Source organism: Trichophyton benhamiae (genome assembly GCF_000151125.1).
Source record: "Trichophyton benhamiae CBS 112371 chromosome Unknown contig01079.0, whole genome shotgun sequence".
Lineage (NCBI taxonomy): Eukaryota > Fungi > Ascomycota > Eurotiomycetes > Onygenales > Arthrodermataceae > Trichophyton > Trichophyton benhamiae.
This window is the reverse complement of record NW_003315081.1, coordinates 32013-47338: the sequence shown is the minus strand read 5'-3', so window position 1 is coordinate 47338 and position 15326 is coordinate 32013. Positions and strand designations below refer to the sequence as shown.

The window sequence follows — 15326 nt, the reverse complement described above, 5'->3', positions numbered from 1 at the left end:
ATCGACCTTGTTACATATATGCTTCGGCTTCAGGAAGGGGATGGAGAAGGGGTAAAGGAAAAAAAAAAGGCTTCTTGAACGTCATCGGGGATTTTTTTTGTTTTTTGTTTTTTGTTTTTTTTTTTTTTTTTTGGTTTTTTGGCCCTCCCAAGCCACCCACCAGGGTACATACATACATCTTCCTTCCACTCCCCCCCCTCCTCCCCGCCTGGTTCCGATGTTGGGATTGCTTTCTTACGATGGGCATAGCGTATATACTCGCTGGCTTCGTTTTTTGCGCTTGCTGGCCCCCTTTCGAAGAGGAAAAAAAAGTGGAGGCGTCTTGCGAACCTTGCTGAGAACCTTGAGCTATTAAAAAAGGTTGGAGGCTTTGCATCGTCTCCTGCCCTTGGGTCCTGGAGACGAGAGAGGTGGGGAGGGATAACAAGCCGATAGCCGCTTTAGGAGACTTTGATATCTGATCCACCGCCATCAAAATTTGTTGTCTACTAGGAGAGGAGAGATCCGAGATACCGTCTCCCATGAGAATGAACCAGCAAACAGCAATGCTATACATAGTAGCACTGGAAGCACATACATAGTTATAGGCAACAGCTGCATAACTACTGCCAGCTCAGCCTCAAGAACAGCGCTAAAGGGGTTGAAAGTGAAAGCGGACGTTCAACTACTTACTCCATACTCGTGACGACAATTACGGGTCTACACAACAATAACCGACAGCCACTCTTCTGCTGGCCATGGTTCGTTCCTGGGCGCCGTAAAGATGATTTGCGCTAGTATCAGAAACTACCATGCATTTCCCCCTCTCGCACCGAGCCTTTCTCTCCAAGATGTCGAAGGCCCGGAAACAGGGCATGAAACTTTCATCCTGCCTGAGCCCCGTTTCCTCCGCTTCTCTTTTCCCCCCTGGCCTGGCACTTTGCAATCCACATTATTGCATTTTATTCTGCTTCTACGGAGTATGCCTGTGGCATTCCCTTGCCCTTCGCTCCGGCCACTTGGAAACTCATCCACCCCTTTCTCCTCTCTCTCTCTCTCTCTTTATCCAACTGTGAGGTTCCCGGTACGCTTGGGGGATAGTCTTCCTCTATCCACTTTGAAGAATTCTCCCAGGCTCGTATTTTTCTGATCGACAGTTCGTCTTTCGTCTTGATCCTTGCGCAGATTATCGCCAGGCTCTTCGGAATATGCTCCTTGGCATCATCTAGTCATTCTCTAGAGAAAGACAGAAGAAGTATGAATCCTTGCACTCCTAACCTCTATACTTCAAACTTTCAAACTCTCTAGTCCGTCCAACTGCCATTATTTTCTTCTTCTTCTTCTTCTTCTTCCCTCTCTTTTTTCTTTTTTACTTTTTCTTTTCAGACGAAGTCGCCTGCTGCCGAAAGAAGACAGGCTGGCCGTCTTCCTAAGCTTCCGAATGTTGCACACTGCATGCAAGCAATGGCTGGGATTACCAGAACTCCCCGGCTTAACAAGTTTACCATATGTCCGATCCCCAGATCCAAATTAACATTAACATCACTCCGCGATCTACATACGCATCGTCTTCTTTAAACACCTCAGCGCATCTCTCCTGCTGGCGCACGTCCTTTTCATGTTGACATTACTGTACCTTCCGCCACTGGGGAATTACGGAGCAAAGCACAACTCACAGCCAGCGGCGGCCGGCCCTGATGAGTAGGCACAAGCCTCTTCCGTCACCACCCCCCCCTCCCCCAAGATGATCAATCGAAACCAGCTGACGAGGCATGGGGAGGGGTGAGATGGGTTGGTTGTTTTCACCTTAGCGCCCAAAATTCTCCAAAAGATATCAACATCCCGTCGGTTGCACCAAAAAATTCGCCCACTTCGGGGCCAAAAGTTAACTAAACTCGTTCAACCTTGGATCAGAACTTGGCACGGTCAAAAAGAACAAGCAACATTTCGACTTTCTTCATCCAACTAAACTAGCTAGTTTCTCAGACAGATATCAGCCCGTCCGTACGTCTTGTCAAGCAGAGATGACATGACAGATGCTTGGTCCAGCCAAGCCCCCTTATGGAACATTCCACTGTCCTTCTAGCTCTATACTAAAAACGGAACAAAGCCATCCTACAACTGAAGACGACCGCTATAAGCGACCCAATCAGCAACCCAATAAGGCTATCCCATTCCTCTTAGAAAGGCCACGGAATAGGAATGGTTCCTACCCTCCATCAAAAGCTACTTTTTTTCTTGCCCAACTAGCGCCATTGTGGTCCCCATATGACTTTACTATGGGGCATCGATGATAATGGCGTATGCCTTGTTGAACCTCTCTAGCTATGGATAACATGCCATTTGCGTAACCTACGAGCTCGCCTAGCTGCACACCAACCGCGTTTCACTACATATGCAGATAATATCCTCCACGGGGCAGCCAACAACAAGCCCCGTAGCACTGCGGCTTAGATGGAAAACACTGTATATACCCATCGCCATACCGCCGGGAACCATCACATCAACGAAGCCAAGACCGTCGTTTTTGTTGGTTACCCACACATCCTTCAGATAACTTCGGCTTATCACATCCCCAAACTAATAGACACCGGTGCCGAATATCTATTTTGGTTTCTTTTATTTATTATTTTTTTTTTACCCCCGTTTCCGTGGACCTCTCCTCCTATGACTACCCCAGGTAAGGCTGATCCAACCCCTCGAATCAGTTAGCTTCTTCTGCCGCAGGATATGACACTCCAATGCCACACTTTGTTTAGAACAAGCCTTGTGGAGCCTCATCCTAATCCGGAAGCACTAGTCTCAAGCTATGGTCACCGACAATGCTCCATACTACTCCGTACTGCCTCTATCTTCCTCGGCCACAGAACAGAGCCCGATACCGGATATGATGGCGTTCTCCTTCGTTCTTAGCACCTATCACGCAACAGACGTTAGAGTTCTTGCTCTCCTTACTGGCCTGGTCCACTTAGTGCTATTCATAGGACTGATTCCCTGGTGTGATTGATCACTAGATTTGGCCCCCCTCCATCTAGTATTGCCGGAATATGTCTAGTCTACTAGACTAGCATATCCGTCACCGCTTCAGGTCCCCTTGTGCTGCCATGTTCTGTTTACATGGTAGACATTGCCTAGTTTCCTTCCAGCCCCTCGAACATCGCAGATGGTTATGGGGCAGGAAATGGCAAAATAATGTAACTTGTCTCGAAAAAGGCCATGCTCCCTTGACCATGCGTTACTCTTGCATTCATCTAGTACGGAAAAAAATTCCCATGTGAATGCATAGGCACCACGATGCAAGAAGCCGCAGCAGGAGAATAAAGATTGGCCTGTATCATATCATGCATAACTACAACGCTTATGCATTGGCCTATGAGGTGTTTTTCATTTTCATCTTTTTTCTTTCGTTCTCCTTGGTCATGATAAATGTTAGCATCAAGTCATAGTCTCGATGGAGGTATGGTTTGATGAGCCTAAATTCTGCCTTGCCTCCATGATATTTCCTAAGTGATGGAGTTCATCACTCAGAACGGCTAATGCAAACTTCGTTATACCCACCCACCAAAGTTGGTTATACATGAATTGCGGCACAGCAAAGCTGTTTCATGTTTCTGAAATGCTCTACACAGTCCTGACTCGAACACATATCTAAATACCTCATATTTCATACCTACCAAGGCCCATCATAGAAGGGGACTTCTTACAGATAGATGAAGTTTTTATGATCTGACCCACACACACACTCACTCACTCACTCACACGCAAGTTCATAGCGAAACAGAGAAGCCTAGATAGAAAAAAAAATTGAGACAAACAGAAATATAGATACCCTAGCCGCAAGCTCCACTTAGATCCAACTCTCCCAGTGTGCTTATCTATACCCTCCTTGCTCTTCAAAGAAAATCAACCAGTATTGCGGTGTTCGCCGTCTGCCTTTCTCAGGTGATTTTCATGCATGATCAGACGATGCATCGTGATCCTGCCCCTGGACTGCCTTATTCCTCATCCATGGTCTTGGAATGCAGTCAGACACCCCTGCTTAGGGTTGTGAGCCCAATACCACCAACCCAATCCCTGGTTTAGACTTCATTCAGTATTCCCGCAATTCTAATGAAGTTCATCCAGATCAAGAGCAAGGGATCTACCTGGCTTGAATATTTCGCTATCTGCCTTCATGACACATAGAAATCGACCAAATTGTACTTCGTCGTGCTTGCGTTTGTTTCAGACAGTACTCTGCCGTGTATGTACGGTGGCGAAGAGTGATAGATGGTCAATGAATGTCGAGTTACTCTTCTGGGTATCCCGTGTAAAGCTCAGCTTAATGTCTATGGTATAGCAGAATAGCTCCGTTCTGCATTTCGGTTGCCGATGAGACCGGCACTGGTGCCCATATGTCCGCGGAGAGGATATCCTCGAGGCGATTGCGAGGAGACAGACATTCTACAGTTTTAGCTGATGAACCATTTCCTGTATGCTGTTTGATATTCGGACTACTACTACTCGTAGTAGTCACCAGAGCGCACAAGAGAGATGTCTTGAAGATCTCCTGAATACCAAATCCATATAAAGAGAATGTGGAACTGAAATACATATTCCAAGTAGCGGGTAACGATTCATGGCTGCTGGTTGAAGCTGTCCAATATCGTTATGTGAAATCTGTGAGGTTGACGTTGAAGTTGAAGTGTCTTCCGCTTTGGGACACGGATGGCGGGGAGAGAACTTCACCTGCTAAATGGCCCAGAGACACCATCACCAACGGCTGAGATGATAAGAGAATTTACTGAACACATCAAGACAAGATAACACAGGAAAAGTAGAGGCCATTGCTGACTCCTATAGACATATTCTGCTTGTCACAGCCAGGGAGAAGACAGCATGTCCTACTCCAACCCTCCCTCCACCGCACTTCATAACGGAACGCTGAACCTGCCAATCCTCAAGTTCTCGTATACTACTACGTCTGCGGACCGTACCGCTCCGTTAGCGTGGACACATCTATCTGGTGGCTCCGACCTGTCGGTCAGTTTCTCTGCTGTACGTGTAAGAGACGAGACCTCAAAGTGGACAAGGGAGAGCAAGCTGCTGAAAGTTTTGAAAGGGCGGGAGGTGTTGGTATGTCCACCTGAATGAAGCTCGTGGGTGTGGCCGGAGGAATGGCTAATATGACTGGGTATGGCATGCGGATAGGAGGAGATTGATCTGGGATTACTCGCAAAGAGAGGAGCGTCGATATCTGCGGGGGATGCTAAGGCGCCAGTGGCTATCGTTGTGAAGACTCCATGTCTGGCTATACGATATCCGTCCATTGCTAACCAGGTATTTACACGAGCTATCTCTGGTGTCGATTTTACAGGGCTAACTTTGCTAGACACGTCGGTTCCAAGTGAAATTTGCCTCCGCAGGAGATTATAACCAAGCCATAGCTGTGCTGAAAGAAGCAAAATGCCCGATAACCGAGCCGCCGTCATCAGCGGTACAGATGTTACCATATACAACTCCAGCACTAAGGCCCAGGTATGCAGGGACGGACCCTCGTAATGTCCCGCCAACTCCAGAATCAATAATAACATCTTCGTGTTATTATACGGATGGATTGAGTACTCGACCGGTCTCATCAGCATTCGCAGAGACGCGGCCATCATCTGTGGTAAGTACTCCCTCTTTCTGTAAAGCCTAGTTGAGGGTGAAATAACCGCGTAAATTAGGAGTCATCAATGACTCTGCCAAACCTACCTATGGCTCGCTCAAGCTCGGTCATGGCACAGTCACATTGTCCAAAGCCGCCACAGACAAATGCACAAGCAGAGTCAGAAGCAGAAGCACAGGTTGAATCAGCTCCTCGGCCATCAACAGCGCCAACATTCCTCACTTCAGAGTCTATTAACCAGCTTCTGCCACCGAAGCGAGACCTGCCATTTGCAAAGGCAAAGAAAAGGCTTGCTGAAAGATCTCCATCAGGGGTTCCTAGCCCCAAGAAAACAGGTAGAGTTGGCCAGGGAAGAGGTGGCCAGCATAATGCTTGCCCAGCAGCTGCAGAAAATGTAGCCAGAACAGCACATACGTCAATGGCAGGACCGAGCGTACAACAAGCCAGCCATAGTCTAACGAGGGGCAAAGAAGGCGAGAAAGAAGGTGAATCTGGCCGTGACATTGCAAGGCCCCTCCTTCCATCTCCGAGCATTTCGCCGCAGAAGGGAGGGGGCAAACACGGGGTGAGAAAAGACACAATCACCACCACAGATGGTGCAGTAGGGGGAGAGAAGGATATCGGCTGCTCCAAGAGCACAGGCCTCCTTCCATTTACCCGTGAAGATCTGTCGAGCTACGCTTCGCGCCCGAACGCCGAACGATCCGATCTGATCGAGTCGTGGGTATGCCAGCAACTGCAAAACGACTCGTTCATAACGCTCTGCCAGGACATGGAGGGAGTCTGGAAACGACTTGCATTTGGATTTTGATCCAAGCTGACCATGGAGGGAGGAAGAAACTAACTAGCTGGTTATGTCAGCCACCGCAGGTAACCGATGCCTTGATGACGAAAAATAGACCATCAGTCGCGAATTGAAGAGAATCGTGCTGAAGATGAAGGAAGAAAATGCAGAGGGAAAGCCAGCTTAACTTCCCGACCAACCGCTGACCCACTGTAAAGAGGCAGGTTAGATAGCTAACTAGTACTTAGCAGTTGTTGATTCTGAACAATTCTTAGATGTCAATTCCGCGTAACCATTATTAAATACCCGCTTTCTTTTCCTCAGGTACCTGGTCCAGTCCGCAACGCAGAAGGTAACATGTTAACTAATAATGCCTGATACATGGGAAGCCATAAGGACTATCACTGTAAGCAGAACGGAAGCTTGCCGAGACTTCTGGTATGCACAGCGCACATACCTCTGACCAGGCCATCGAAGTGTGGAAAATCAAACTGTTTAGTGTCGAACACCACTCCTGTTAGGTTGAGAGCCGGTACCCTCCCGGCCCCTGGGAAAAGAGATGGGGAGGATGACGGGCTAAACCAGGGGCTCAGCCAGGGGCTCTCCCAATCGCGATGCGTCGGCCATTCCCATGTACCAGACGGGCACCGTTGGGCAGGCTGTGAAGAACGGAGATCCAGACATGGCGGCACCGTACAGGACATCCATCCCTATCGACCAGATAGCTTATATTTAATTCTCCCGACCCATGTTTTGTTTTTTTACGTAACTTATCCCATCATCCGTCGCCCGTCGCCTCTGCTTGCTCGCTCGACGTCCGCCATTGACCCAAAACATGACCTTGAGTCCAAGGGGTTTTCCGTGGCCGCGGGAAAGGAGAGCAGAAGTATCCGGGGCCAGCTGAGCTTCGGGATATCGACGAGGACGACACGGGCCCAGCTTGTAGACGGGGCAGGTGCAGGACTGTTGGCCTGTTGGACCAAGCTATGCCGTGGTAAGCTGTGCCTCCGCGGCCAAATTATCCGAGCTGGCGAGGAGCTATCTCTGCTAGCTCACCAACAGTTCGACTGTTGAGCAGCCTCGTCTGCCCGGTCGACGAGTTAGCTATGCCGTAACTGCTGCCTCCGGACAGGCTGCGCGCTGCTGTTGATATCTTGATATCTTGACGTCTTGACGTCTTGATGTCTCGCCGGCGCTGCTATGACGTGCCCAAAGCGGAAGTACCAGGTACCCGCCGTTAGTATGACGGGCCTGCTTAGTCAGAGGTACTAGCTACTTAGAGCGGGGTTGACACGTGCCATCATGTGACTTGACTGCTCCCGTCTCCAGAGCCGCCAGCGACTCCGCGGTTTGGCCCTTTTTTTGTCTTTGCCTCGAGCTGTAGAGCCATCCTCAGCTTCGTCTGCTACGCCTGCGAGTGACGGGAGATAGCAGTGTTCTTCCCTGGCTGTTGTGCTGTCGTGTTGTGCGGCCAATGAGCAACGAACCACAAGCTGCCGTGACGGAGTATCGCCTCGCCTAGCTAGCTATCTATACATAGATACCTACCTAACCTACCCCAACAACACCAACCTCCACTTTTGCCGGCTGATATATACACACCTGCGTGTATATATATTGCGCCCAAGGACGTATCTCCACCCCCCTCTCACCATCTACAGCAGCAGTCTCGGCACAGCTATAGCCATGGCCTCTCCTCTCAAAGGAACGGCGACCTCTGCAGCAGCCAAAGCAGCCACAGAGACGAAAGCAGCCATGTCCTCGCCCTCGTCTTCCTCCACATCCTCCTTCCGCAACTCTCCCTTCGTCCGGGCTGCTCTCCCTTTCTTCAACGGTGGTGTAGCCGGGATGACGGCCACGGCGTGTATCCAGCCCATCGACATGATCAAGGTCCGCCTCCAGCTCGCGGGAGAGGGTGTCAAGACCGGTCCCAAGCCCAGTGCCATAGGCGTTGCCCGCGAGATCATTGCCTCGGGCCGCGTGCTGGATCTTTACACGGGTCTTTCAGCCGGCTTGCTCCGCCAGGCCGTCTACACCACCGCTCGTCTGGGTTTCTTCGACACCTTCATGGGCATACTGAACGGCCGGGCCGCCTCCAGAGGAGAGAAGGTAACCTTCGTCCAGCGTGCGGCAGCAGGTCTCTCTGCCGGCGGTCTGGCAGCCATGATAGGCAATCCAGCCGACCTTGCCCTCATCCGCATGCAGTCCGATGGGCTTAAGCCTGCTGCTTCTCGTGCAAATTATACCTCCGTCGTCGATGCGTTGGTGCGTATCTCGCGGACTGAAGGCATCTCGGCCCTATGGGCAGGAGCCTTCCCAACTGTTGTTCGAGCCATGGCCCTTAACTTTGGCCAGCTCACTTTCTTCTCGGAGGCCAAGTCACAGCTGCAGACTCACACCAACCTCTCGGCGCAGAACAGGACGTTCGCGGCGTCTGCCATTGCCGGTTTCTTTGCCAGTTTCATGTCTCTTCCCTTCGACTTTGTGAAGACCAGACTTCAGAAGCAAACCAAGGATCCAAAGACCGGTGTCCTGCCATACAAGGGGGTATTCGATTGTGCTGCGAAGGTCATTCGTGAAGAGGGCTGGTTGAGATTCTACCGCGGCTTCGGAACATATTATGTTCGCATTGCTCCACATGCGTAAGTCTCCTTTCCTATTGACACAGACATAGTCCTCTTAATAACATTGAATCAGCATGATAACACTCATCGTCGTCGATTACCTTAACCTGATCACTTGATGTTGTTCGATTAAAGAATTTGAACTGTTGTTGAGTGACAAGTATCCACTTCGTCCCTTATGTAAGATGAGGCTCTCCACCGGCTCATGCATGGAAGATCCAACACCAACAACAACACTAAGGAACATCATCAATCAGCGTTTATATACGGATACTAGCAACATTGTTACAAGGAATGAATTTGTGGGAACTTCCGTTCCTGGGGAGGATGGGAAGAAGAAGCAGGAGGAGAAGTAATGAAGAACGGATGAGAGAAATGAAGCTTGCACACCAACCTGCATTAGCCTGACTTCGAAGACCAATTATATACTTACTTTGAACCACGGAGTCAGGGGGAGCTCATGACATTCTTATGGTCTAAAGAATAACGAAAGAGGAGGATTGCTGATCTCGGTTGTATTTGCTTCTCTTACTTTCACAATGAGTCTGCGTTCGTTATTCATGGATTTTAGTACCCCGGGTCCGGGTATAACATCACTTACGTCGTTAATGTCTTTCCAATTGCTAGTCAGTTTCGTTTTCATTTATAACCATATCCAACTAATTAAGATCATACTTTTAAAGCTTTCACTACTCCATCTGTGTATCGGGGATACGGGATGGAGATCTTGTCCTCTCGCTCTTGACAACAACCCGTCTTCCCCCGTTCGCTGCTTTGCTCCTCCTCATCAAGATACTGTCGTCTTCATCCATTTCAAGATCTTCGCCTTCACCACCATCTTCATCGTTGTTTTCTTCCGCCTCCGCTGCAGCCATGCGTATGGCCTTCTTCACCCGTCTTATCAATACAGGATCTCTCTTTAGATCATGCATTGTAATCAAAACATTGCAGACAGGACACTTGACGCATCGCATATTTCGCCCACGAGAACTGTCATTGGGTAAGGGAACAAAGGTGTACTGACGACTTCGGTTTAACATGCTCTCGATAGCAGATCGCTCGAAGCTGTGCGGGCATTTGGTGCTGCTAACCGGCTCATTGAAAGGTTGTAGAGTAAGTGGACAAGTTATTGAGAACTTCTCAGAATTGATCATAACTTCATCATCTGAAGAAGAATCCTGCGTGTCCTCTCGGGTGGGTTCTTCTTCCTCTTCCTCTTCTCCATCTTCTCCATCTTCTTCGTCATCTTCATCATGTTCGTTATTGTCATCTTCTTCTTCACTCTCGTTATTGGTTTCATCACCCGACGGTGAAGGCCGCAGGCCCTCATCGTCGACACCACCCTCCTCCATAGCACCCTCTTCGGTTTGAGCAAGTTGGGATCGCTTCTTCTTGCGCCTTTTATTTTGACTGTTAGATTCTCGTGACGCATCCAAAGATTTAAACCAGGTAGATGGATGAGGCAATGGGGGAACATCCATTGCAGAGTACTTTGACTCGTGAAGAACACGATAGAATTGCGTGTAGCTGTTGTTGGTCCCGTATCTAGCAGCATGTTAACACATATAAGGCATATTTGTAAAAGTATCGAATTTTTCAGTACCTTTGCGCAAGGGAGAGTGATTCCCATTCCCTTTTCTTCTCGGCTAGTCCATCCGCAATCGTGCGAGACGCCGGTATAACTTCCACTTCAACAGGTGGCTCGGCTTCTTCGTCCTGCTCATCATCATCCGCATCACTGTCTTCTTCGTCTCGGTTGCGTCTTGCCCGTCGAGCTCTAGGATGAGGTCTTGTCGGTCCTTCCGCAGAATTCTGTGCCAGTATGGTTGAAAGAAGGTCAAGCATTTTATCCGCTTGTACCTCCGTGTCAATAAGGCTCCGCATGCTACCTTCCAATCTCTCCGTGGTATTCTTAACCAGCAGCTCAAACTGTGCCAGTTTTTCCTCTCTCCGCGCAAAGTTTTCTGCTTCCCGTTGACGCTCAGCACTGCTGTCATTTCTGTCACCAGGTTCGTTATCTTTTCCCTCCCCCGCCTCCCTTTGACGCCTTTCCTCTCTCTCCCGCCTCCGCCGCTTCAATTTCTCCAGACGACCCTTGGCCTCTGTGAGCCTGTCATTGGTGTCCCCAACAGAGTCTGATAGCGCTCCCGTAGCATGACTTAAATGGATCTTCAAATGCCGCGTATGAAAGGATTTGATCACTGTGTCGACCTTGCGCTTTGCGTTGGCTGTAAGCGGCGCTATTTGGGGTTCGTAGGGAGGGAGCTCAAGCGGTGCACCCATAGCTTCCGATGTGCTGGCCCGCTGCGTAGTACGGGACATTGCAGTAGATACAGATAGACAATATTGCAAGAGAAGTGTGTTGGTTCAGTCATTCGAAGCGGTAGAGTGAGCGTCGGTGCTACTTGATGTTGGGAGAAAAATACTCTAAGATCTGATAAGAGCGCGACGCGAAGGCGCTAGTCCTGATATAGTAGTCATATCATTGCTTCTTATTGTCTTCTAGAACTTGATAAAACAGAATGATAATAGATGGTTGCTTAGAGTTATATTATCGATCCAAGAGTGACTGCTTCCAACACTCAAGAATGATGTTAGACAGTATACAAATATCTCTTAGAGTCAGCAGCTACACCTTGTAGAAGCAAAACGCATGGTATAGACCTGGACGAGGGTGTTAGCAGAGGATCCAAGACAGAAGGGAGTACAGCAAACATACTCGCTGCTTCTAGTTCATCCTCATTCACTAGCATGGAGCCGTCATTTCTAGATCGAACGCCCATACGTTCACTGAGTGGTCCTAGGACAGGATCATCCTTTTCTTCTCGCCATATATCCAGGAAGGGCTTTCGGTATTGAAGCTCCAAGTTGTAGTCTTCGGTTAGTCTGTAATAGTGTATGAGCAAGAAAGAAATTTAAAAATATAGGGGGTGAGAACCTACGCTCGGAATGCCTCCCATGGCACAACGTATTCGGGGATTTCCTCGACCGCCTCCTCCATAAAGTAGAAATACTTCCAGCCGAATGCAGGACGGAACACACCGTCCTCTGGGGTCTTTCCTGGAAATTTCACACGGTAGATGCTGTTCCCCCATTCAACCACATCCGTACTATCCTCTACCTCCCCATCCTCTGGTTCCTCGGCCGCTTTCTTCTTCGCATCCTCTTCCTTTTGTTTGCGTTTTTTATGGGCCTCCACAACTCTTGCGCTAATTACGTCCGAGTTAGGACCGACCCCAATGAATCGACCTCCCTTTTTGAGTAATCCAGCCACATTTTTAAGCATCTGTCTGGTCTTGACCTCGTTTTCAAAAGCATAATGCATCGTAAACATCGACACTACAACATCGAACCCCCCTCCACCCCAGCGAGAGCTCATCATTGAGCCTCCAGGGCCAACGGACTCATCAATTCCAACTCGTTGGATTATAGGGACATCTGCAAGTGATTCACCGAAGCAATCTTTTGGAGTAAATTGAGCGTGAAAGATCGGGTTTCCTCGGCGTCCCCGACCTCGTTGGTTCTTCATTTGCATGTATCGTTCGCGCGCCTGATCAAGGGAGATATCTGCCGGGTCCAAGCCAACATAAAGCTCCACAGGTTGAGGTGCCTGTTGCCATTTACCAAGATCACCACCTTTGCCACATCCAAGGTCAACAATCAGGAGAGGTTTCTCTTCCTCTGGCGCTACAGAAGCGGAACCAGCCAAATCCCTGTCATTATGCCTGGCTAAGAAGTCTTCACTTGGGGAAAATTTCTGGATAAGCGAACTTTTAATCCAGTTATTGAAGCTGCGGAGACCCTTAATCTTGCTCTCAGTTTTTCGCCATTCTCGCCCACGCTCGGGAACAGCATTATAATGCTGCCTCACCACATCATGAACCCCGCGGGCATGTGCAGCTTGTTCAGCTTCAGCTTGCTGTTGGCGGTCTCTTTCCTCTTGCCTTCTCCTAAGAGCTTCCATGTTTGCAGCGTTTATCCTTGCGCCTCCACCGGGCCTCTTGCGCTGTCGAACTGGCGCATCGGGGGAGGGAGTGCGCCTAATCGGCGAAGGGGATCGTCTCGTTTCAGGTACGGGGACATCGCGGCGAGAATAAGCAGATGGAGGTGTCTTTCCTCGTTTTCTATTCCTTTGTAGTCGTTCTTCCTGTCTCCGTCGTTTAGAGCGCGGTTGGTGCTCCTGTTGTTTCGTCTTGTCCTGCTGTTGTTCGCTCTCAGTGAGCTTTCTTTTCTTCTCATTTGGGCTCTGGGCATTCTGGGTATTCCGGATACCGTCTACCACATCCCCATGGGTTTCAATTGTCGAAGGAGTAGATCCATCCGTTTCTTTAACTTGGGTTCGTGGCGGCTCTGAGGTAGCCGGAGGAGAGGACTCCCCGTTAGCTTCTATGGTTGGAGCTTCCATTGGTGTGGTCCTGGCTTGTGATGCGGATGGCTATGGCCCCAACCACAGAAGATGTCTTTTCTCCACCAAAGCGTATGAGTTCAGAAGTTAAAATGGGGCCTGTTAACTGTGAATAGCTTGTAGCTCTATCTGAGATTGGCACGGTTGGACGGTTGAAGTGAGGATAAAACCGCAAACTTGGTCGCAAAGTTGAAGTTTAAAATAGCCGCGGATGGTACTTATGCGCCGGCTACGCGTCTATCGCGCCTAATATTATCCATCAACTTGGGAATCTCGGTTAGGAATGTTTGGGATACGTTGATCGCTTTCAGAGTGACTACAAGCAGATTTGGCATATATTGTGTATTATGGTAAACAATAAATTAACTCAATTAGGGTATCATAGCTTGGAATTCACTGTAGTTTTGTCTTTTTAGTTCCCTTTGCTTGAAGGACCTGGCGGACGCGCAAAAGCTTCGCCCACCACTCCCTGTCTTTGGTCTTTCTGGTCTCCTCATCTAGTAACTCAGGGATGTTTTCTGTTTGGCTTGACGAGGTTTGTTCAGCTTGCCGTGGCTTATTTTTAGACCACATATACCGTCGATGTTCACTTTCCACCACACGACCTAGGGCTTCCCAGCCGCATTGCCCAAACTTGTTTCCGCTCTGGGATCCAGGGTTTATCCAAGGGCAATAGTCCAGATGTTCACCAACAATATTTAATTCAGAGTAGAGAGGATCACTTCCATCTTCCCTTGGCGTATACATCCATAGTCCCAACCGCCTGAAACACGCCTTACAGCCAGCCAAGCCAGCATTTGCTTCGCCAGCGATATCCCATCCGAAGAACGCAAGAGCGAATGCGGCCTTGTTAACAGCTGGTAATGTCTTTTCCGTGGGATCTTCTGTATCACTACTTGGCACAAAATTCGCTGGTTCAGTTATTTCCGCGCGATTATCAAGGATTCCGGGTGGTAGGAAGGCCAGCGTTGATTCTAAGTTAAATTTCTCAGGCAAGATAAGAACATTTATCGGTGGAAGCCTAATACCGGCTGACACGAGGTTTTTATATCGTGTCTGGAGATTCCGCAATGTCGTCTCTGCGTTAGTTAATGGCAAACGATGTATTGAGTCTATCAATATGTTAGTAAGATTCTAATAAAATATATGCTCATTTCGAGGCGTAATACCATCGCAACCAGATTTCCTCCAAGGGCATTTATCAGCATGTCCTTCAGCAATTAGATTTTGATATTTGAGGACCAATTGGGCTCCTACATTTGTGACCATCAGTACAAGTGAGGCTTGTTCAAATCGGTTATAATTAGAAGCACATACGAACTTCTCTCCGATCTGCTATCTTTTCACTGTCGTATTCTTCCAGTTCATCTATATCGTCGGGCAACTTAACAACAACAGAATGGCCACACCCGCCAACGCACTCAACTCGGTTCTTATCGGTGCACGACCATCCTCGCTTTGCCCATTGGACTTCATTTATAGTGTCTGGCTGCGGCTTCCACCGTTCAACGTTGCGAAACGTTTCTAGTCGTTCCAAAAATCGCTCGCGGTCCCAGGGTACAAAGCTAGGTCGTAAAGATGCGGTTGAAGGCGTCGAATGCCGGGAGATTGCTTTTCCTGAGAGTAGAACGGGTGAATCGTCGAAATTATCACTTCCTGATAATCGAACACGTTTTATTGAAGGGTTTATTTGTGCTGTTCCGTCAAGCATGAGCTTGTTGCCTGATGAGGATTGCTGTGCTGATGTTGGTCTCTGAGAGGCTCCGAGGGAGATGGAGTCTAGAACACGGTGAAACTTTCGTTTCTTTGAAGCCAAAGCATATGACATTTTCGTATTCTCGTTGTTTCCCCGGAGTTGAGTGAGGTCTGCTGTCAGTTCCAAGA

The 15326-nt window shown here is 48.9% G+C and overlaps 5 protein-coding genes across 5 annotated transcripts; 2 read left to right on the top strand and 3 right to left on the bottom strand.

Moving 5' to 3' along the window:
• Positions 1-4857: 4857 nt before the first annotated feature.
• On the top strand, positions 4858-6440 carry ARB_02944 (uncharacterized protein; the record flags this gene model as incomplete). Its single annotated transcript, XM_003010749.1, has 4 exons — positions 4858-5094; positions 5170-5354; positions 5406-5496; positions 5688-6440. 4 exons carry the CDS (start codon positions 4858-4860, stop codon positions 6438-6440), a joined length of 1266 nt encoding a protein of 421 aa, XP_003010795.1.
• Positions 6441-8099: 1659 nt separating this feature from the next.
• ARB_02943 (mitochondrial dicarboxylate carrier, putative) lies at positions 8100-9059 on the top strand (the record flags this gene model as incomplete). Its single annotated transcript, XM_003010748.1, has 1 exon — positions 8100-9059. The coding sequence occupies one exon, from the start codon at positions 8100-8102 to the stop codon at positions 9057-9059; it is 960 nt and encodes a 319-aa protein (XP_003010794.1).
• A 667-nt stretch (positions 9060-9726) lies between these two features.
• ARB_02942 (chromosomal organization and DNA repair protein Mms21, putative) lies at positions 9727-11359 on the bottom strand (the record flags this gene model as incomplete). Its single annotated transcript, XM_003010747.1, has 2 exons — positions 9727-10564; positions 10641-11359. 2 exons carry the CDS (start codon positions 11357-11359, stop codon positions 9727-9729), a joined length of 1557 nt encoding a protein of 518 aa, XP_003010793.1.
• A 272-nt stretch (positions 11360-11631) lies between these two features.
• On the bottom strand, positions 11632-13442 carry ARB_02941 (uncharacterized protein; the record flags this gene model as incomplete). The annotated part of the gene is made up of 2 exons (XM_003010746.1): positions 11632-11923; positions 11980-13442. 2 exons carry the CDS (start codon positions 13440-13442, stop codon positions 11632-11634), a joined length of 1755 nt encoding a protein of 584 aa, XP_003010792.1.
• A 393-nt stretch (positions 13443-13835) lies between these two features.
• ARB_02940 (uncharacterized protein) lies at positions 13836-15270 on the bottom strand (the record flags this gene model as incomplete). The annotated part of the gene is made up of 2 exons (XM_003010745.1): positions 13836-14576; positions 14764-15270. The coding sequence occupies 2 exons, from the start codon at positions 15268-15270 to the stop codon at positions 13836-13838; spliced, it is 1248 nt and encodes a 415-aa protein (XP_003010791.1).
• Positions 15271-15326: the final 56 nt, after the last annotated feature.